Source organism: Meriones unguiculatus, chromosome 17, assembly GCF_030254825.1.
Source record: "Meriones unguiculatus strain TT.TT164.6M chromosome 17, Bangor_MerUng_6.1, whole genome shotgun sequence".
NCBI classification, from domain to species: Eukaryota; Metazoa; Chordata; class Mammalia; order Rodentia; family Muridae; genus Meriones; species Meriones unguiculatus.
Window position 1 is genome coordinate 14,190,106 of NC_083364.1, and position 22,449 is coordinate 14,212,554.

The 22,449-nt window shown below is 44.6% G+C and overlaps 1 protein-coding gene across 2 annotated transcripts in view; it reads left to right on the forward strand.

Annotated features, from left to right (window-relative positions):
- Srgap1 (SLIT-ROBO Rho GTPase activating protein 1) overlaps nucleotides 1–22,449 on the forward strand; it is a 258,275-nt gene continuing 235,826 nt past the window's right edge. For both annotated transcript variants that reach the window (XM_021655170.2, XM_021655176.2), the window contains exon 1: nucleotides 1–641. In XM_021655170.2, the coding sequence (XP_021510845.2) occupies nucleotides 575–641 (67 nt within the window). In that variant the 5' untranslated portion in view covers nucleotides 1–574. The remainder of the gene's footprint in view (nucleotides 642–22,449) is intronic.

The window sequence follows — 22,449 nt, forward strand, 5'->3', positions numbered from 1 at the left end:
CGCCGGCGCTGAACCGGGCGCGTCCGAGGCGCGTCGCCGCCGCCGCCCTTCGAGCCCCGCCGATCGGACTCGCGCGGGGACGGCCATCCCTTCGGCCTGCCGGGCGTCGGCAGCGGCGGCGGCGTCCCAGCCCCGGGGCTCAGGCAGGAAGGGAGGAGGCGGCGGCGGCCGGCGGGGCGCGACCCCCGCGAGGGTCTCAACAATGGTGCGCGGCGCTGGCGCGGTCCCCGCGTCCGCCCGGCGGCCATAGAGGAAGCGGCCGAGAGCCGCCCCCACCCCGGACCCCCCAGCCACTCGCTCGCCGGAGTTCGCACGGCCGGCCTCGCGGGCTGGGGTTCCCGCTCGCCAGCGCCCACGGCGGCTCAGCCCGGAGCATGGTGCCGGCGCCCGGCTCGCTCTGATCGCTCCTCTCCCTCCTCCTCTCGCTCCTCCCGTTCCTCGGGTCCCTCCCGCGGGTGCTGCCTCTGGCCTCTCGGCGAGAGGGAGTGCAACTCTCTGCCTTTCCGAGCGGACTGGCCGGTGACCACCCCACAAGAACTTGCCCATTGAAAGCAAGCCCGGAACAGCCCGGAGAATGTCCACCCCGAGCAGATTCAAAAAGGACAAAGAGATCATCGCCGAGTATGAAAGTCAAGTCAAAGGTAAGGATGGGAGCGGCTGCCTGGCTCCTTTTGTGTGCCTGCTTGTCATTGTGCTCCGGGAGTTCCGTGTGTAACTTGGTGTCTGCGTGGGCGGAAGGTGGCGAGGGGGACGGCTCGGCTCCCGGCTGAGCCCCCAGGGCGTCCTGGAAGCCAGTCCGAACCTGATCAGACCCACTGGGACCGGACACCAGGTGGCTTCCCCGGGCTGGAGCTCCGGTCTCCCAACCCGGAGACAACTGGCTGGAACTTAATCACCTTCAGCTGGCGATCGGCTGGGGAAGGGAGGCAGCGCCCGGAGTTCCTGCCCAGTTGTCCTGTTACCATCATCCTCTTTATGGGAAATCATTGTCACAGCATATTTTTTCTATGGAGTCATTTTGTAAAGTCTGAACACTCAGTGGTCGAGCGTCTCGTGGAGCGAAGGCTATGTCAGACAAGCACACTTTTCGCTGATAATTTAGCAGGGCGAGTCCCCCTTTATAAAACCCTGACAGTTAAACCCTTGGCGACTACTGGAATCTGACTCCTCCTTTATAGCTGGAATCCAGAGTCATCCTTCACACTCACACGAGGATATTGCTTTATCATTTGCTGGAGGGCACTTGCATATGAAACGAAGGCTTGACTATATAAGTAAGTAGTTTCAGTCCATTTACATAGTCGACTAATGAAGGCAACCTAATTAAGGTTGATTAAGCCTTTTTGCTCTCGGTGCTTCGTACGTTAAAAATAGTTTTTCCTCCAATTCAAGTGTTTTGTTTTGCACTGGAGTGTTTAATAGACATTCATGTGTTTGCCGCCCCCACCCTCAGGCCCCCTGTGTGGTCTCTCTCTGCATTTCCTGATCAAGACAATGGATTGAGTGTTGAGATCACCGCTGTCCAGTGGTGCATTTAATGCAAAGTTCAAAAAAAATTGTTTTATCAACACCTGTGCAGGGTGCTGTGAAAGGGCTGCTGAGCTGACATCAGCCGAGCTCGCCTTGGGAAGGGCTGGAGTCTCAGTGCTTTTTTGTGTTGTCAAGTTGTGGAAATGTCTGGAGTCCTGAAGAGAACTAAGGGCAGGGGAGTCCTGGGTCACCTAAGTGGGAGCGGGACTCAGGACCAACTCAGGCAAACTCCACACACATGTCGGGGCTCACCCTTCCAGTGGGGTTAGTGTTTGTTTGTTTGTTTGTTTGTTTTGAAATACAGACTTCTTTCTGCCTGTAATGAAGATCAGTTTACAGTTCCAGGAACAACTATCATTGAAGTCAAAGTTGTGTTAGCATAGAAATTCTTACTCCCTTCCATCAGACACACTTTCTGGCTAACTCTTCCCCCCAGGATGGCCAGTGCTGCTAAAACCTTCCATCCACAGGCCAGGGCTCCTGCTGATAGTCACCGTTTCCCTGTGCAGGTTCTCCAGAAGGGAGATCCAGTTCTCCTGCTCCGTGGAGCACCTCCGGGCACAGTTCACTTCCATACACCTCTCCTGATTTGGCTAGCTCACTTTAAGCCAGTTGCCTGTAATCCCGTCCTCCTTTGAAAAAGCACCCGATTACGGGGACAGAACATTTGAATATTACCTGAATTTCTTCTAAGTCCTGCGATAATTTGAATACTTGAGAGTATAAACCTTCTTTATTTATTAAAGATCAGCCAATGGGGTTTGTTACAGTAAATCTATCAAATCTAAAATCAAGGGGAAAATTGTGAACATGGTGCAGGCTATTTCTGAAATAATTCAGTTCCACAAAAAGTGACCTTTGCTTTAGTCCCTTCTGCTGTCCACACCCAGTTCTTAGGTTTAGGTTTAGGACTTCAGTGTACCTGCCCTGCCCTACCTGGCCCTCCCCTGTGGCCATACTCACACACACACACACACACACACACACACACACACACACACAGGATAGACAGAGAGAGAAAGAGAGATGGGGAGTCTGGATTACTCTACTCCTGTGTAAACATGGGAATTGGGTATTTTAATTTGGTGAGGTCATTCCCAGCCAAGAAACACTCACAAATTCACCTGTGTTCCTGGTAGCTCCCTAGAGAGTGAGAGAAATGACAGTTTGCAGGGCATAAAGCCAGCTGTCCTGTGATCCTTTATGAAGGAGAGCCAGGGAAACTATCTCTGGACTTCTAACCTTTCACTTCCGTGCTGCCTCCTGGAGGGGTGCCTCCTTGAGGGGTGCCAGGCCAGGATTTAGATTTGCAGTTTTGGAATAACCTACTCTTTTAATTCCAGCTAGCTACTTCATCTGATACTAAACAAAAGAAACTCGCCTCCTCTGTTGCTGAAGGAAAAACCTGGCTTTGTTGGATGCATTAGGTCTGTTCCCAGTGAATAAAGCCTCGTGTGTGAATTCTAGGTGGCTTAGGCCAGAGAATGGGTGATTCTGAACTGTTCCCATTATAGATTTTTTTTTTCCACCTTCCAACTTAGAGCCCAACACTCTGGGGTATTGTTCTTTCTTGCTGTCTCCTATTTCCCTGATAACAATTGCATTTACCTCAGAATTCCTGAGATTGTATTTTGATCTAAGAAAATAACTCAAGATCGTAGACTTTATCTCTGGGGCTGCCTGCAGAGGTTTTGAGAACATACTACCTGGGGCTATCGTCAGCCTCTGGTCATAATGTGTAATTTCATGTGTGAAGCCATAACTGCATTTAATTCCATGATTCTCTCTCTCCCCCGCTTTGGGGTGTGGTTTGTCTTATCTAGGAAGAATTTAGATTTTCTTAGTTTTCAGGGTCTTTGATCTCATTGAAGATGTCATGAAAATTCATCTTAACTGCTTCATAAAATGTTCAAGCTTTTCACATTTTTTTTTCTTGGCTGTCCTTATGTGGATGGAATCATCTTTGCTTTTATTTCTTTCCATAACACGTCAATTGGGTTCTTGAGAAATAAAATTATAATAGAATAAAGAGTATAGAAAAATAAAACTATGGTCAGATCAATATAAGAGGAATTTGTAAAATGAAGTAGGAGTTATCTGAACATGCAAAGAACAGTTGAGTCAGGGACAAGAGCATACCAGGCCACCACCGAAAGGCACATGTTAACTTGGAGTCCAGAGTCTGGTCATGTCATACATGCTAGTCAACATCTCAGACACAGCATCAAGAGAGCCCTTGGAGAGGCTGAGGCAGGAGGATGGAAATTTCAAAGACAGCGTGACTTTGAGCAAAGGGCAAGGGAAGGCGGGGAAGGAAGGAAGGGTGGACATAGAAAGAAGAAACCCAGAGAAAAATCTCATTTTTGTGGGTCATCAAATAGAGCCATAAGTGTGTGAAATTCCAGACTGTTAATGTCCACTTGTTATCAGCTGGAGCAGTGAAGGGGTCGAGTTGGCCGACAGGAGCTGTGGGGACTGTCTGAGGATCCTACGGATGGCTCTGGGTAATCCTGGAGAGGAAGGATGGAGCCAGCTACCTCACTGGAACCCTGGGGCAATAAGAGATGTGTTTTATGAGGTGCAGTTAATGAGACATGCTGGTTTTAAACAGCACACACTCAAAATGGACAGCCATTATTTGCACTGTTTTCTAAGCTGGGAACTTGACCTGAATCTCCACATTCCTCTACCTGGACACGTGCAGGAAGTCCCAGGAAACTGTTGTCTCTCAGCAGCCTGAGATATGCGGAGTACATTCCAGTGCCACATGGAACACCAGGAAACACAGTTTAAGACCATGAAAGTGCCGTGGACTTTCAGAGGGAGGTCATGGAACCTGCTTTACTGCGACACATAGCCTGGAATGGACAATGACAGCTGTTTCAACGAGGAGCTAAAAGTTGATGGTTGGGAGGGACTGCAAACATTGTTTTTCGAAACCCAGTTACTTAGATGATGTAGGGAGACCTCACGGCATATGTGTGTGTGTGTGTGTGTGTACAATTAACTATAACCTCTTTGAGACAACAATCAGGGTCCATCTTATTTGAGGAATAATGGTTTGCCTTCAGGTTTCTCTCACAGGACATGGAGGAGGAATGCTTACCAATGAGAATTTGTTCACTGAAGGACTCATAGTTAGACCAAAGAAACCAAAAATCCAATCCAAACCAAACCAAACCAAACCAACAACTCAAGTCATTAAATTATCTCTGTTTGTTTGTTTGTTTTCTCCTTATCAAGATCATTTTAAGGGACCACAGTACTGCGGAGAGAGCCTCACATGGCAGCCTTTAAGGTCAAGAAAAAAGCATGGTGAATGTGTACACACACTTTGCTTGCTGTTTTGGTGAAACTAATTGCGAAACCACTGCACTGAGCTTGTTTAAACGGTTAACTTTCCTAACTACAGAATACACTGAGGAACAGTTCTGGAGACGTTTTTGAGTAAAGCATGTCTTTCTGAAAGAAGGTAGGGCTACTCTACAGGCTGGGAAACTCCAGCTCCAACCGTCTCCCGGCATTGGCTCCTTCCTGGGTTGGCCAGAAGGAGCCACGCACAGCCTGCACGCCCATGCAGGCTTCAGAGCTGGCTGTGTCAGACCCTTGTCTGTCTTCGTCTTTTTCCTTCTTCCTCCTACTCCTCTTTTTCTTTTTCTTAGAGACAGGCTGGTCTTCCTATAAGTGAGGGTGACTTTCAGCTTCTGATCCTCCTCCCTTCACTCCCCAAGTACCGAGATGGCAGGTGTCTGACATTGTACTTGACTGTCTTACTTTGATCTCGCTACAGAGTTGATAAATTAAGAAAATAAATTGTTTCTAATCTGTTGGCTTCTGGTAGTTTGAAGGCAGAAGTTGGGGTGATAGATAGTTTCATAGACGGCATTGTTATTTCCGGATTCATAGTTACTTTCCGATTTACTGGCCACCTACACGCCCACCCTGTTGACATCTCTTGGGAAGAGGCGGGGCACAGCGTTTAAGCTCGGGTTTTGGTGTTAGCTCTCTCCTTGCTACTAATTACACTTGTAACCTTGCGGGGCTAATTTCTTCATCTACAAGACATGGCTAATCATAGTAGCATCTTGTCTTTTTAAGGCTGCCATAGGGTTTGTGGGAAACATTTAGCACAGGCTTGGCACATAATAAATGATCAATAAATGTTGGTCATTGTCATTGCATAATTATTTCGTTTGTATCTCACCTACCTCTTGTTATTTTCTGATTTAGATAATTCTTTTGAAACCTGGATACCTAATCTCCACCTAGATACCAATCTTCCTGCTTGAATGGATTGCATACAGGGTAGGTCTTGAATTAGCCTCGGAAAGTACATGGGCCTTTACTGGCGTTAAAAATAGGAATTCTGTGGGAATAAAAGACAGATTCCAAGCTCCTTATAAGGTTTATTTATCTCTTGTTAGGTGTGTGCATGTGTGTGCGTGTGGGCACATGCATTGAGTTTACATGTGCCATGTGCAGGTGCCTCAGGGGCCAGAGGAGGGAGTCAGATCACCTGGAGCTGTAGTCACAGGCCATGCAGTGTGCGTGCTGAGAACTGAACCTGAGTCCTGTGCAAGAGAAAGAAACACTTTTTAAACAAGGAGATTTGTTTTGTTTTGTTTTGCATGTTGGTGTTTGGCCTGCCTGTATGTCTGTGTGCCACATGCTTGTGGCGCCTGAAGTTGCCAAAAGAGGGTGCTGGATGGTTGTTAGTGACTATGTAGGTGCTGGGAAACTAACCCGGGTCCTCTGGGAGACCCATGAGTGCTCTTGACCACTGGGCCACGGTATCTCTAGCCCCCTACACTCTTCATGAGGTGGACTTTGTTCTGGGCCATCATTTTTTCATTCAAGTGCAAGGTACTAAATCTAAAGTGGTTTTTCCGAGGCCATGTTCGCTTAGGAGTTTGTTTTTCATTTTTCACTATTTCTGTTTAATGATGCTGCCTGGAAAAGAAAAAACCATCGACCACACCCTTAATTTACTTGTGAGTCAAAGTATTCTTAGGATGGCAGTAAAGTCACACTGATTTAATTCCCTGGTGTTTGAGAAAGGGCTCCGCTCTGCAGCCTAGGCTGGCCTTGAACTTGCTGTGTACCATACATGGCTTGGAACCTGGATCTTCATGTCTCTCTGTCCCAAGATTGGGGTTACGGCATGCACAACCACACCCAACTAACTTTACAGGTTTCTTTCTACATATGTTTTAAAAGTTAGATGTGAGAATTTCATATATTGCCAGGTTGCTTCTGATTCATTTAAGAGTGCTTTCTTATGACATCACTATTTATGTATCTCCCCCCACCCCCGTATGGGGCAGCATTAAACATTCATTGAATGAGGAGAGTAGAGTGTAAAATAAAAACTCATTTATAGTCCAAATTGACATGGTGATCATTCAGAATTAGCTAGTGTCACCCACCAAGTATGACTACAGTGTTAAACTGAATCGAGATTGTTTGTAACTTCTTTAGAAAGGCTTGGGACAGGGAACAGTGTCTTGTCCTACCGGTGAGTAATGGCTGAGTAAATTTCTTTGGAGAAATGTTGACTAACTTGTACACGTGATGTGTTATTGTAGACCTTAACAATGGTTTTTGTATAGGACTTATTACATGTTGAATTATAATAATTGAGAACAAAGGGCCTATAAAATGGTGGTCATATTAATTAAAGACAATCATAACCTAACATTATTGGGTGCTCAGGGTGTGTGGCTGCCATTGTGGCCTCTTCCCAGATAAGGAGACAAAGTCACATGTACACAAAGATCTATAATGGGCAGGAAGAGTTCTGTTTGTTTGGTACGGCTCTTCCTTCCTGTATTTTTGATCCTGCTACGCCAGCCCTAAGACTTAATGCAGGGATCTGTGTTCAGCCTCACTTTCCTGGAGGATGAGGGCAGGCAAAGGAAATCCAAGTTTAGTCTCCGTGTTGATCTGGTGACAGTCAACCTTGTCCATAGGGCCATTGCATACTTCTAACTCAGGGATACACTTTGGTTTTTCCTTACTTTGAGTTTAGCTAACAGAAGGTGGCTGGAGGGAGGGAGAGAGAAAGGGAGGAAGAAAAGGGTGGTACACATGGTCCTTTTCTCCCTTCCTTCCATCCTTCTTAAACAAAACAAAACAAAAAAAAAAACATGGCGGTTACAGAACTTAATTTACAGCTAAAAGAATAAGGGTAAGATGAGCCGTGAGTTGCTGGTGTCCTAGAAATTACCATGCTTGTCTCTTTGGGACATATCTCTTTTCTTCATACTTTTACTCAACAGTTTAGAACTTAGTATTAATCATTTGTTTTCTTTAAAGGTTCACTATAGTTCTTATAGTTGCTTTTATATCTTTGATGTGTGATATATTGATATATAGAGTTGTTTGAATATGTACTGTGTTTTTAATAGTATTGAGGAATTATTAAACATTTTAAGTGGAATAATATAAATTTGGCATAGCTAACAACTCTTTATCTTTTTGTTGTTGTTGTTTTGATTTTTTGAGACAGGGTTTCTCTGTGTAACCTTAGCAGTCCTGGACTGGCTTTGTAGACCAGGATGGCCTTGAACTCAAAGAGATCCTCCTGCCTCTGCCTCACAGAGTGCTGGGATCACAGGTGTGTGCCACCACACCTGGCTAACTCTTTATCTTTTAAGGATACACACTGTGGTATTTGTGATTGAAATAATAATGTTGGGAGGTTTTGTTTTTGTTTTTGTTTTTTTCCATTATAGCCATAGAGAGGCAGGAAGCAGGCTGAAATATAGCTAAAATGAGATTTGCCCATGAATTGATGATTATTGTGTATGTGATTTCCATATATTTACACATGTATATTTGTAACTTTCCTAATAGGAAATGGAAAGATGGCTAAGGTCGTAGGTGAGTGGGAAAGTGTTTATCTACTCTGGACAAGGATGTAGTTTTCATCTTTAGCACTGGGGAAAAATCAGTATATATTCTTATGACTTTCATTTTTTATTTAATAGTATGATGTCAATATTAAACATCAGTATCTCTAACTTAATTTCTATGCCAAATATTCTCTGGTATATAGTATTCCAGTGCATGAAAATACCACAGGCTACTTCCTCTTTCCGTATTAAATTTGAGCTGTTTGTAGTTTTCGTGTCCAATTTCTCTAGGTGTCTGCTAGAATTAAGGGGAATGGGAATACCACACACATTATGCAAAGCACATAGACTTGACCGATATGTTAGCTAAGACGCAAGCTATACTGTTAGAATAAGAAGAAAGAAAGCGGGACGTGGTGGCACACCTTTATCTCAGCCCTCGGAGTCAGAGGCAGCCAAAACTCCGAGTTTGAGGCTAGCCTGGTCTACACATCAAGTTCCAGGACACCCAGGGCTCCACAGAGAAGCCCTGTCTTGAAACAGAACAAAACAAAACCCCACAAACCTAAATAATAATAATAATAGTAGTAGTAGCAGTGGTAGTACTGCTACTAATAAGTGAATTAATATACTTTCTGTTATTATTATCGTTGTAGTCGTGAGACAGTCTCAGTGTGTCGAGGGATAGCCTAGAAGCCACTGAATAGCCCAGGCTGGGCTTAGACTCACACCGCCTCTCTCCTTAGGACTCTGGAGTGCTGAGGTTGGAACCGGGCTGTCACCATGCCTCGCTAGAAGACTCTGCTCGCCTAACTGTGGAGTGTGCAGTCCAGGCCGCTAGGATCTCTTTGCTCCATTAAATTATTCACACTTCTTCCACTCTGTAGTGCTACCAGAGCCTAGAAGATTGAACATGGCTGCCTGCCTGGAACTCAGTCTTGAGTTTGTTGGTATCCTGGCTTATGGCAAGCAAAAAGCAGCTACAAGGTTTTGAAATCCAAGTGCCCATAGGACGTATAAATTCCAGTGATGTAACTGCTAAGAAACTGATGAGTCACATGACCACACATTGCTGCAAAGGAGGCTGGGAAATGTAGTCACCCCTCATAGCTAGGTACCTTCATAGCTAGGCCTAGGCCCGTGACCTAAGTGTGTGTGACTGGCACTTGCTGTGTTGGGCGAGGCAGTCTTCTGAGTGAAATGGTATTTTGTCTTAATTTGTAATGACTGTGATTGCTAATGAGAGAAAAGCTTTTCACATGTTCACGGGCTATTTTCTTAGCTAAAGTCTTTACTCATGTCTTTGCCTCTTACTGTCTTGTGAGTTTTCATTTTTAGTGCTTTCTTTGTATTAACCGGTTGTCTGCTAAATTACAGCTATAATCCTCCCCGCTTATAGCTTGTGTTTTGACATTTGAAAATAATATTGCTTGGCAAACTGGAGTTTGATCTGTTCACCTGCACCAAATATTTGTATTTAATTTATGCTGTTGAGGCAGGTTACTGTGTAGCTCTGGCTGGCCTGAAACTTGCCACATAGACCAGTCTTGCCTCTAAATCACAGCGATCCTTCTGCCTCTGCCTCCCCAGAACTTCTGTAAAACATCGGCCTGAACCAGCTCGACTAACACAGTTACTTAATTTTGGTTTCCAAGCAATCCTGTCCTCCTCCAAAGCCAGGGAGACATACACCCTCACCAGTGTTTTCTCAAGCATTCTGATTTTGCTCTGCACGTGGAAGGGTTTTGTTCTTGTTGTTGAGACAGGGTCACACTGTGTAGACCTGGCTGTCCCATAACTTAGACCAGGCTGGCCTCAAACTCACAGAGATCCACCTGTCTCTCCTTCCCAAGTGCTGGGATTAAAGGCATGTGCTGTCGCACCCCGATAAGATGGAAGTTTTTAATGAGCTGAGACTTATTTTTGACCTTGTGGATACTGAGGGTACGTTTGTAGTTTTTAAAACAACTGCAACTTCATTCATTTCCTAACTAGGCTTTTCTTTTAAGGACTTACTTCTATTTTTTAAAAATTATGCGTGTGCACATGTTCATGCGTGGGCTGCATGTATGGATGGCGTGCACACCAGTGCAGGCTCCCGAGGAGGCTGAAGGTTCTGAACATCCTGGAGCTGAGTTGCTGGTGGCTTGGGCTGCCTGACGTTGGGGGCTGGGACTGAGCTCGGGTCTGTGTGCACCTTTAACCACTGAGCAGTCTCTGTAGCCCCAGGCCCCTCTTCTAAAGCCGATATTCTGCTTTGCTTTCATGAAATGCATGATTATTTCTGGCCACCTCTTGTGTTTCATTTGTTAGCGTATTTGTACCGGTAAGACATCGTCTTAATTACTATGCTTTTCTTTTTTTTTTTAAAACAGGGTCTCGTGTAACCTGGGCTATCCTGGCGCTCTGACTGTGTAGCCTGGGTTAACTGGTCCTCTTGCCCCCACCCACTTGTAATAACTTGAATGAGCCACCACGTCCCACTTGTAGTCACTCTACACTCAGTAGGCAGGTCTCCTCCCGTTCTTCTCTTTCCAAAGTCTGTAGGGACTCTTAGTTCTTTCTTTTCCAAATATGTTTTATTTTTGCTGGCTTATGACCCCGGGATGAAACTGGCCTTGTTCATGCTAGATAAGGACACTACCCCTGCGTTACAGTTCCCAGCTCCTTACCTTTTAGACTCTGTTCCCTTTCGTTAAAAGTCGCCGGCTTTTTGACTGAGACAGCCTGTCATTACAAGTGACCTGGGGGCACGTGTGTGGTTATAGTTCTTCCTCTCCATGGTATGAATGTCACCATGTAGGGCATTACTTAAAATACTCTGCTGTAAAGGTTCACATTTCATATGCTTCCATTGCACTGATATCATGGTCCCTTTTTTTTCATTAATGTTTATGTCATCTCTCTTAGGATTGTTTTCTGGTTGTTTTTATTACAGAGAAGTAAAATCTCACCAGATGAGATGCACAGCTGTAATTACAGCACTTGGGAGGCTAAGTCAGGGAACTGTGAGTTGGAAGCCCTCCTGGGCCACATTTCAAGAACACCGAAAACCTGGGAGGAAAAGGAAAGGGAGGAAGTCGACTTTGATCTCATATCTTGCTGCTTTGTCAGTACCACTTGGCTGGGCTCAGAAAACAACACCCCAAGCCCCAGAGTATGGCAGCTTTGCCTTCTGTTTGTCTTTCTTCCCCAGAGACAGGCCTTCTGGCTGAGAGGAGCCCTTCCCAGGAGGGACTGTGATGGAACCCCAAGTCTGGCTTTCCAGAGGGGGGCCGAAAGGTTGTTCTCTCAGGCACCCTGCCCAGACTTTTCATCTGGTCCTCTGACTTCCTAAGAGACTTTGTCTGCACTGCTAGACAACACTTGTCCACCTGTGTTCCTTTCTTTATCTGTCTCATAGCTTGTGGGTTCCTTCCCCTATCCCAAGCCTTACTTCCTTTCTGTTACTGTGGATGGCCTTGTTTAACTAATCTGTCTTGAAAGCACATACTTTGTTTGTAATTCCCATGCTGTGTTTTTCTCCTGGGTACATTAATAGACTCTGTTACAAGCACGTGTTACCCAGGGCTTCATACATGCATACACTATACCATTAAGCTATATACACAGTATTTGGAAATATTTACATTCTGTGCACAGTGGCCTATAGTTTTATAATAGGACAACACAATATTACAAAAGTCTATTTAAAATATACAAGACGGACATATTTCTACAATAGTATAACTTTTAAAAACTGACTTGAAGAAATAGAAAGTGTAAGTAATCCTACCATGATTGTATTGGTTTTTTTGTTTGTTTGTTTTTTTTGTTTTATTGTTGTTGTTGCCTTAATGAAGTACCCAAGGCTAGGTATTTAGAAAAATTCTTTATTTGAGTCTATAGTTTTGTAGGCTCAAGCATAATATGTCTGGTGAGGAATTCAGGAAAGCATCAGTGTCAGGGAACAGAGGATTCTGTACAAGAAGTCACATTGGTAGGAGAAGCAGAAGGAGAGGGTGGTTTACCCCTTTTGTCACAACCCTCTCTCAGACACTAACTTAAGGTAAGTCCCACATAAAAGACTCTAGTATCTACCAGTAGGTATCAGACCTACCACAGCCTCACCAGGACCCACCATTGCCTCTTGTATCTCATCCACATGGGCCACATCATATCTCTTGAAAGGATTGGTGGTGGCTCTGTTCATTGGCTTAGATTTGACTGTTTCTTCTTTCCCTTCTTCAGCATTATGAACAGTGGGTGGCTCTTATCTGGTAATGCCTCCTAAGTTCTTTTGCCCCTTCGAAGGACAGTTTTCATAGTGCAGTGTTAGGATGAGGGGAAAGTCCGTGAGTGCCTTCACATTGTCAATGCCTGGTTACCTGAGCCTCCATGCCATTGCTTTTGTAGTGTGCTCCCAAATGTGTGACCAAAAGGCTGTATTTAAACAATTTTAGGACTCCATTTTTTTTTCCTGCAGAGTTTTAATTATACACATTTATCTGTGTTTCTCAGGTACCTAATCTGTAAATAAAAAATCTACATTTCTATAATTAGGCCAGCATTTTATTCTAGTTTTGATTGGGCCTCTGATATCTTCTAGAGTAGTCCTTTGGATCCCGTCATGAAGTAATGTACAGGGAGTGTTGTGTGCTGCTACACGTATGCATTACTGTCAATATCTATGTGGCCATCCATCTTCTGGATGTCTCTGCCATTTTCCTAATGGCGGGTGCTATGTCCAGGTATGGTAGGACTCGCCACAAGAAGGAAACTTTACCAGGTTCATACCTGGAGTTTTATGGAGTACAGTAGCTGAGAGCACAGCCCCGGGAATCCTGGACCAGTCATTCTGCAGCAAGTTAACCTTGGGTAATTTACCCAATCTGATCCTGCCTCATTTTCCTTGCCATTAGAATCGTAATAACGATTCAGAGTGCTGTTGGAAGAAACAGAATGTTACACAAACAAACTGGTAAAGTGTACAACATAGGTGACTGCATTTCCAAGCTGATGAGCTCTGGTCACGGAAGCAGCAGTAACTCACTTAAGGGCACATAGGCTCTGTGAGGGAGGAACTGAGGGAGAGGTTAAGTATATCCTGTATCCTGGATGGGTTGCTGGACAGGAATGAATTAAGGAAGAGTTGGCCCTGGTGGAAATATACTTAAATGGAAGGAATCTGATATCTGTTCTAAATGCCCTATATGTAACATTTTTATCCTCTTCTTTTTCTCCTCCTTCTCTCTTTCTCTTTCCCTTCCCTCTCCCCCTCCTCTTTTCTCCCCTTCTCTCTTCTCCCTCCTTCCTTCCTTCCTTCCTTCCTTCCTTCCTTCCTTCCTTCCTTCCTATCTTCTTTCTCTGACATAGTCCCCGTCATAGCAAAACTCATTATGCACATCTAATGCTAACCTTGAATTACTGATCCTCTTGCCTCGATCTCCTGAGTGGTGGGCTCTCTCACACTTGGCTCCACTCATATAACTTTCCTTGTTATTAAAACGCTCTACAGGGAGATCTTAAACTTTTTCCCTTCCTTGTGAAGGTTTAATAACTTCAGACTTGAATAAACTTACACTGGACAGAGTAACAGCAACAAAGAACGCAGGAGCCACGCATAGTCATCATGAGACCTAGCAAGGAGCAAGGTGCTGGACCCTACATGGGGTAAACAAAGGGATGGGACTTGGGCTTCCCGGGCAAGGGAGGTATTGGCAGAGCACGGGCAGACGCACACAAGGACAGGTTACCGTGCACATGAAGTCTCCCCGGAAGCCTGTGACTGTTTCTGCCTGGGCCTGTATCTCTCCTTCCTGTGAATGACCCTTCCCTGGCAGAAAAGGGAATATCTGAGTCAAGAGCTCCTTTATACCCACAAGTTATAAAGGCATTTATATTTCCCCCATAAGTGTAAATTTCTCTTCGAAAAGGACAGTCATTTCGGGCTAATCCTATGGCAGTAGAGGTCTATAGTTTCTCTGAAGAGCCATCTTGGTCAAGAAGGTGTTATTAAAGCATCCTGCATCCTACAAATACACAATTGGGTAAATCAGAACTTCTCTACAAAGATAACTAGTGTGACTATTTTGGAACATACCATTCCAAATCATGTCATTTGTATTTATTTATTTATAGACCAAGTCTCACATTGTAGTCCAGGCTGGCCTTGAACTTACAGCATAGCTCAAGCCAGCTTCACATTCAGCATAGTCCCTTCTGCTTCAGACTCCCACAAATGCTGGGATGCACTTTCACATGCATGCACTTTCACATCTGGCTTGAATTTATATTTATAAATGTATTTGTGATAGTTTGAGTGAAAATGGCCGCCATGGGCTTATATGTTTGAATGCTTGGTCCCCAGTTAGTGGAGCTGTTTGGGAAGGATTAGGGGGTGTGGCCTTGTTGATTGAGGTGTGTGGGTGGGGATGAGCTTTGAGGTTTCTAAAGTCCGTGGCAATCCCAGTCTTCCCCACCCTCCTTGCCACCCTTGGATCAGATGTGAACTCTTGGCTACCTTTCCAGTGTCATGCCTGCCTCCCTGCCTGCTGCCATGCCCCCTACCATGATGAAATTAATCCCCCCAGACAGTAAGCAAACCTCCAGTAAATGCTGCTTCATTTAAAAGTTTCCTTAGTTGTGGTCTTCCATCGCAGTAACAGAACAGTAACGAAAACGTATTCATCAACTAGATAGGATCACATTCAGGTTATTGAACATCGGTGTTCCTTGTATTTGTTTTCGTCTCAATAATATATCATGGCTCGCAGTACTGCTCAGACATGGTGAGTAGCCCATACTGGTCAGGGGGCTGCTTCTTTTCAGTCTGTGGGAGAAGAAAGAACATCATGACACCGAGTCCTTTATCAGAAAGTCTTGCTATACATGAGCACGGGCTAAACCCAACAGAGCTGAGGGGTCTGGTGCTGTAGAGGAAGCTCCCAGCCTAAGGAACAGTCCCCATCTGTACCACCGTCTTTCCGATTGGATGGTGGCGGCCGCCTTCCCACTGGACTCTGCAAATCCCCGTCCGTTTCTGCACACAGGCTTCCGCCGACAGGGACGCACGCTTATCAGCTGAGATCTCAGATGACCCACTTCGCGGGGTGGCGCTCCGCTTTCCAGGCTGAACTGGGAGTGTCGGCCGCAACCCTGCTTCCTAAGCTCCTTGTGAGACCGAGGTGAGGGCCGCGGTGCCTGTAGAGTGAACTCTGTTAGGGTTTTCAGGAAGTGCTCCTTAACAACGAGCCGCGCCGCTGTGATAACGCCGCTATTCATCACAAGTTACGGTCTAAATCAGTGACAAATTAACTTCCTTAATTTATGACTTGCTCATCTCTTTGAAGCAGGCATTTGCATATTGTGCTTGTTTAAAAGCAAGCTGTTACTGTGCAGCCTGGTTGGCCTAGAACTCACAGAGCTCCACCTCTGCCTTCCCAGTGTGGGGATTAAAGCGATCTTAAGTTATACATTTTAAGAAACTTTTCTTTTTTCCTTCTTGTTGTTTATTTTGTCCTGTTTGCACTGCTGGGGATAGAACCCAGGGCCTTGAACATACTAGGCTACATCTTGAGCTCAGGACGACTCACTCTAAAAATCTCAAAATTACTTAGTGGGGTTTAAACTTTACAAAGAAAACACTAAAGGTGCAGATTTTAATGACTCTTCACAAATATAATGGGGTCCATTTAGCCGGTGAGCAGGAGCCACACTGAGCCAATCTTCAAAAGGGTTGTTAATCTTTCTGTGACTTGTACCTGCTAGGGGATACTGTTTTACAGCTGCCTGCATCATTATTTGTGGAGAGCCCGAGGGCTAATGAATGCTATTTTCTCCATGTGTGTGATTGCAGCAACAGATAGAAATTGCTCTACAAGAAACCTGGCCGCTCATTCATTAAGAGTTGCCAAAAATAAACCGTCCGCCAAACAGATGGAGGAAACCTTTCCTCATACCCGGTGTCCACCAAAGGCCCAGCCATTTCCTTTGCTTCTAGGTGGGGTGCTCACGTTCCGTGTCCCAGTGCCGCTCTGATGGACCAGCACAGAGCAGGCTGAGCACAGACTCAGGCTGTAATTTGCATGTGACTGAACAGAGGCAGGGGCACTCAGGCAGTGTGTCTCTTGTGGGAGGCTTAAGCTGCTTCTATGCATGACTCTATTCTCCCCAAGTATTCTTTGTTACCCTAAATATACTAATATATAAAACAGGTGCACACATCAAATGACTAGTAGTAAGTTGTAGATAATTCACACTATCACTTATTAACCATGGGATAAAATATTCATACTAACTAGATGGATGGGAATGTTTATTTTTACATACTGAATTAGATCTTGGCTGAATATTTGCTACTGCAGGATATAGAACACTTTCTGTGTTTTTCAGCGTGGATAGATATTTCTGTTTTTATAGTCATCAGTGCTGAGATGGTTGCTTTTACATAAATACATAGTACAAAATGGCAGGGGAATGTTTAGGGTCACTGAAATTGGGAATTTTATGCTGGGATTTCTGTCTTAACCCCAATCTAACATTCATTTAATGTTTTCTTTTGTGAAACTCCAAGTCAGAAACTCAGATAGCAGTTTTTGAGCCCCCCATTTTCTTTAATGAGAATTTTTTCAAATTGCATTTTTTGAAGATTTACGTTTTTATTTTATATATGTAAGTGTTTGCCTGCATTCGTGTACACACCCTGCAAGCATGCTTGTTACCACAGAAGCCAGAGGAAGGCATAAGATCTCTTGGAACTGAAGTTACAGACAGCTGTGAACTGCGCATTGTTGGTTGTGGGATTTGAACCTGGGCCCTCTACAAGAGCAGCAAGTATTCTTATCCTCAAAGCCTAAACTCAAGCCTCTTGAACAGTATACTCCAAAGCTGTACTAGCCTGATGCTTTTCTGCCGAGGAGTGCCATGGATGTGCTTCAGGCAGTATCTGTTGGTGCTGTGTACATTGCGTGTGCAGGATGAAGCAGACTGTGCAGGTGCTGGCAGGAGCACTATATCCATCACAGCGTTTGACTTTCAGGGCTTTTGGTCATTTTGTGTTCAGACACCTTTTCTTGTCAAAGTGTTCATGATTCCCGCCCTCCTCCCCCACCCCCCATTCAACTCTGCAGCCCTCAGGGGGTCATGACCCCTGGTTAAGAGGCTGGCTTCCGTGTGTCTTTCACCAGTTGTTCTGTTTTCCTATTCTCACTGCCAACTCTTAAGAGACTTGACACTAGACTTGAGAACAGCTCAAGTGTAAGTGTTTTATGGGCTATGGCTCATTTGAGGGGTGTTCTAGAAATAGGCAATTTTATTTTATTTCACGAGAGCTCTTAGTTGATTTGCTTTTCAAATCCTGAGTCCACGGCAATTCATGAAATTGCTTTAGCAATAATTACATGGGAATAACTGTATATGAGGGTTAGATCTCAAGTCTCAGAATAAGAAACATTTCAACAAAATGATCCTTGAAAATGAGAAGTCAGCTGGGCACAGTGTTATGCCTTTGGTTCCAGCTACTTAGGAGTCTGATACAGGAGGCTTGCTTTAGCTTGGAGATTCAGTGTCAACCTGAGTGACTTAGTGAGACTGTACCGCATGCACTAAAGAGAAGAAGAGAGGGGGGAAGGAAGAGAGGAGAGAGAGAGAGAGAGAGAGAGAGAGAGAGAGAGAGAGAGAGAGGACACTCACCAAGGACTGCATCCGGGAACACTCAAAAGGCAGACATGAACTCATGTCTCACCTCATACTTCCACATGGCCAGTTTCCAGTTGGAAGAAGAAAATAGCTATAACCCCTTCCCCACCCCAGTTCCAAATGAACATAGACACGTAGTTAAATTCTAGTCAATTAAGTGCGCTTAATCCAATTCCATTGTATTGTTAACTGACCCCATGCTCTTTGGTTATGCTACAATTAAATGCTTCCAGTCATTGGCATCTGCTTAACCAAGGTTAGGCTCCTCAAGGGCGTGGCTGGCAGTGCAGACCCTCAGCTTCCTGTCTGTGACATGCTGCCTCAGCTATAGGGTCGTTCACGTCACTCGCAATAGTAAAAATCCCCCAACATGTGTGAAAGCCACCCAAGGCACTTGATTTGGTTTGTGGTATTCGTGAGGCAGTGCTTGTTGAGTGGAGAATTAGTGAAGCAAAACATGACCTTTTATGGTTCGTGTCCTAGCTTTAGAAATGAACAAGTAAACAGATTAGCCGCTCAGCGCGCTGGAAGTGTCTTAAGATTACCTGAGGAGCGTTGATCTGCCCGGGAGTGTGTGGCACACTCATATGAGCGACACTTGAGCTAAGTTTGATGGATGAGTAGGTGTTCCCCTGGAAAGGGAGGGCATTCCAGGTAAAGAAGAGGCACCGGTGAATCTCGTGTATCTCCTTTTTAGGAATCATTAGCTTAGCATTTTGAATGCGTGCAACTGAGGTAAGTGTGGGATGGCAGTAGTGTAGCAGTTAATAGCCATTGCACGTGTGTTATGTGTCTGGCAGTGCAAGTGTCCTTTAAAATATTGCTTAAATCTTGCAAGAAATGCAAGAAGGTAGATCCCACTTTCCAAATTCAAATGTAATTGAGGAACATTTAAGTTGCTAGAGATAGCATAGTTATCAAGAGACCAACCATTAAGCTGCATGGCCGTACTGGAATGCCACGGAACTTGCTTTGGTTTTGATGTGGTCGGAAGACAGCGAGGAGCCACTGAGAATGATGGTGTCGGATAGGAGCATACAGGGTAGACTCAGAAACCCTGAGCAGAGGGAGGCCGATTTTAAAAGTCTTTTTATACTCTTTATTAGCATGCTGGAAGACTCGCTTCCATTAATGACATGGCAGTGGAATTCTTGACAGATGGGAGGGGAGAGAAGAGATGGAATTGCAGGGAAGGAAGGGGTGGCTAATCTATCAGGTTTGCAGATTGGAGCGTGAGGCACACAGTGATGTGCTAGAATAACGTGCCGGTGTGTATATGTGTGCATGTATGTGTGCATGTGGAGTTCAGAGGACAAGGCTGGGTGTCCTTCACCAGGAATGCCATTTGCTCACCTTATATGTGAAGACAGAGTCCTGGCCTGGGCTATGCTGGCTGGCCAGTTAGCCTCAGGGATCCTCCCTTCCAGCTCTCAGTGCTGGGCTTACAATGCTGGCCACTGTGCCCTCCCTTTTATGTGGGTCAGGGAGCTGGACCCAAGTCCTTATTCCTGCAAAGTAAGAGCTTTATTGACTGAGCCATCTTCCCAACTAAGAACAAAATAGTATGTGTTTTTATTCTTTCTCTTAAACTTTTTGGGCGTCTCCTGTCTGTGTGTGTGTGTTTAGGTATGTCGCTCGTGGAAGAGTGCTTGCTTCATGTGTGCGAGGTCCTGGGTTCAATATCCAGCACTGTATTGACACATTTAAAGAAAAAGAATAATGTAGCCGTTGATTCGCAGAGAGACCTAACTTATCAATAGAAAAGCACACAGAGATCGCGTTCGTTTCTGCTTGATGAACTGGGTCTTCTTACTGTATCATGGGTGTGTTGGTGGCAGGAGTAGGGGCCGATTTTCTTTTTAAGTCGCTGTCAGTTCTTTGTGGAGTCACGTGAGAGGTGTGTACGTGTTTGGGATCAAACACCGGAAAGGGAAGGCTTCCTTCTGTTGGAGCCTCTTTCTTACCATATTCTCATGTTTGCTCGAGGAGAAAAGTCAGTTATTTTGCCCCACGAAGCCTGCCACTTCGAGGGGTTCTAAGTCAGGACAGAAGTGAGGGGCCTCTGAGTCCTCTATGTGTATCTCAGTGGGTTGGGAGGGACCCAGTCAGAACTTTCCGGTGTTTCCGGCACACAGCACTAGTCTTACAGCCAGTTGCTAGCTAACTAGTTAATGGAGGGAAATGCCGCCTGCTGCCACAGCCCATGACATGTAGCCAGTGAAGACTAGTACACCGTGGAGATTTAACTGCCGGGTCTTTGGTTTCCCGAGTCTGGGTCTCTTGTAGTTCAGTCCCCTCTCGAACTTGGTATGTGTCCTGTATCTGAGGCTGGACTTGAACTGCTTATCCTCCTGCCTCAATCTCCAAGGTGCTGGGATTACAGGTGTGTGTGCCAGCAGCCACACCCAATTTGTTGTTTCTTTAGCTAGAAAAAGTTATTTTTGCAAACATACAGAACTGTATCAAGTAGCTTTCACTGTTGAGGCAGTGACGATGAGAGCGATGCATCACCGCTCCTCAGCCTTTCCTGGGAGTTTCCCAAGAAAAGGGCATATTTTCATCGTTCCATAACCCTAGGTGTTATTGTTGTTATGGGTCGGGGTCTGGGGTCGTGAGCAGTCTCAGCCTAGAGCACACACGTGGAATTCCAGCTGTGCAGCCATCAACCTTGTGTGCGTGCGTACAGGTGAGTGTTGTGTAGATTCTTTCCTATCTTTCCCAGATTCCTTCCAACAATGCATTTCTTCAAAGATAAAGTCTTTCTCAATATCTCATTTTTTTTAATCCCCCGGCCCCACAGTAAGACCACTTTCTCATTTTCTAGCAGCTTCCTTGGCTCTAAGAAATATCAAGCTGGAAAGACCTCGAGGCCAGACACGGTAATGGGTGTCTCATGATGAAGTCTGGCGTTTTCACAAGCGCACTCATGATGGGTCTGTCTCTTCCTTCTCTCTTCTGGGTGGTGTTGTTTTGTTTGTTTGTTTGTTTGGTATTCTGTCTCTGTTATGGTCAGCTCTTGGTTAGTGCTTCCTTCCTTTTCTCTTTAGTTATCGTGTCTCGTCTCCCCACTCTATTTGCCAAATCACTGGCCTTCCTGCTTCTTTTCCACCATGTTAGTGTTTCAATTTTCAACATGCAAGTAACCTGGGGAAGAAAGTCTTCAAGCCCTCCCTTCCATGAGGAAGGGTTTGCATGAGAGAACTGCAGTGTTTTATTGTTGCTGTTTTTTGTTTGTTTTAAGATATTTTTTAAAAAATTATTTTTTTAATAAATTAGTTTATTCACTGTTTTTTTTTCTAGAAAACTATGAGTTTGCCACCAGAGATTTGCTAAATATAAATCCTATTTAATATAATCAAGCTGTCATCTTAAAACAAAATAAAACAAACAAACAAACAAACAAAAACCCAGAAAACTAGGAACCACATTATATTTACTCATAGCCAAGAGCTCTCTGCTGCATAGGTTGACCATGCACTCTGAGGTCTGGTTTTTTCTTTGGATCACATTCGACACAGTTGAAAATGTGGGATGGCCTGCACACTTTCTCATTAGGAGTGGTGGAAGCTGGTAGAATCTTTTTGGGAGGTAATTAGAACATTTCATCTCACTCTTTAGAAGCCCTACCAGGGGCTGGCCAGGTAGCTCTGGTAGAGCACAGGCTTCATGACTGAGGCCCTGGATTTGAGGTCTACACCCCAGCACACAGATTCCATCCAGGAGAAATAACTGACCATGAATATAAGAATTTCTATATTGCTCACCAAAGTTTCCTTAAATAAAGGAAATTTATAAATATTTATAAATTATAAATATCTAGAGTCAGAAAATAATCAAAGCAGATGTGGTATTTAAAAGTGTTAGAATATTATGGAACTACTGAAAAATCATAAATAAATTGTTAAAAAAATTTTTTTTTGTATTTTTCAAGATGGGGTTTCTCTGTGTAGCCCTTGGCTGTCTTAGAACTAGCTTTTTAGACCAGGCTGGCCTTGAACTCACAGAGATCCACCTGCCTCTGGTCCCCTGAGTGCTGGGACTAAAGGCATGTACCACCAGAGCCTGTTCGATAAATGTATATACTGTTACATGGGAAAAATAGCCAATGAATAAAATATAATATACACCCAAATATTATAATCACTATTCCCAGGAAAACAGAATAAGCAGTTAAAAAAGTTTATTTATTTATTTTTTGAAGTTATCCTAGAGAACAGTGTTCTTTTTTTTAAACTTTTTTAATGTTAAAAAAAGTTTATTGAACACTCTTGGAGTTCACTCTTGAAACAATACACTCTTGAAACAAGTGTGTATTCCATTAGTGGGAGAGTGAGTACGAAATACAAGCTGAAGCTAGCCTGGCCCCTGGCTGACCTCACCTCTCAGA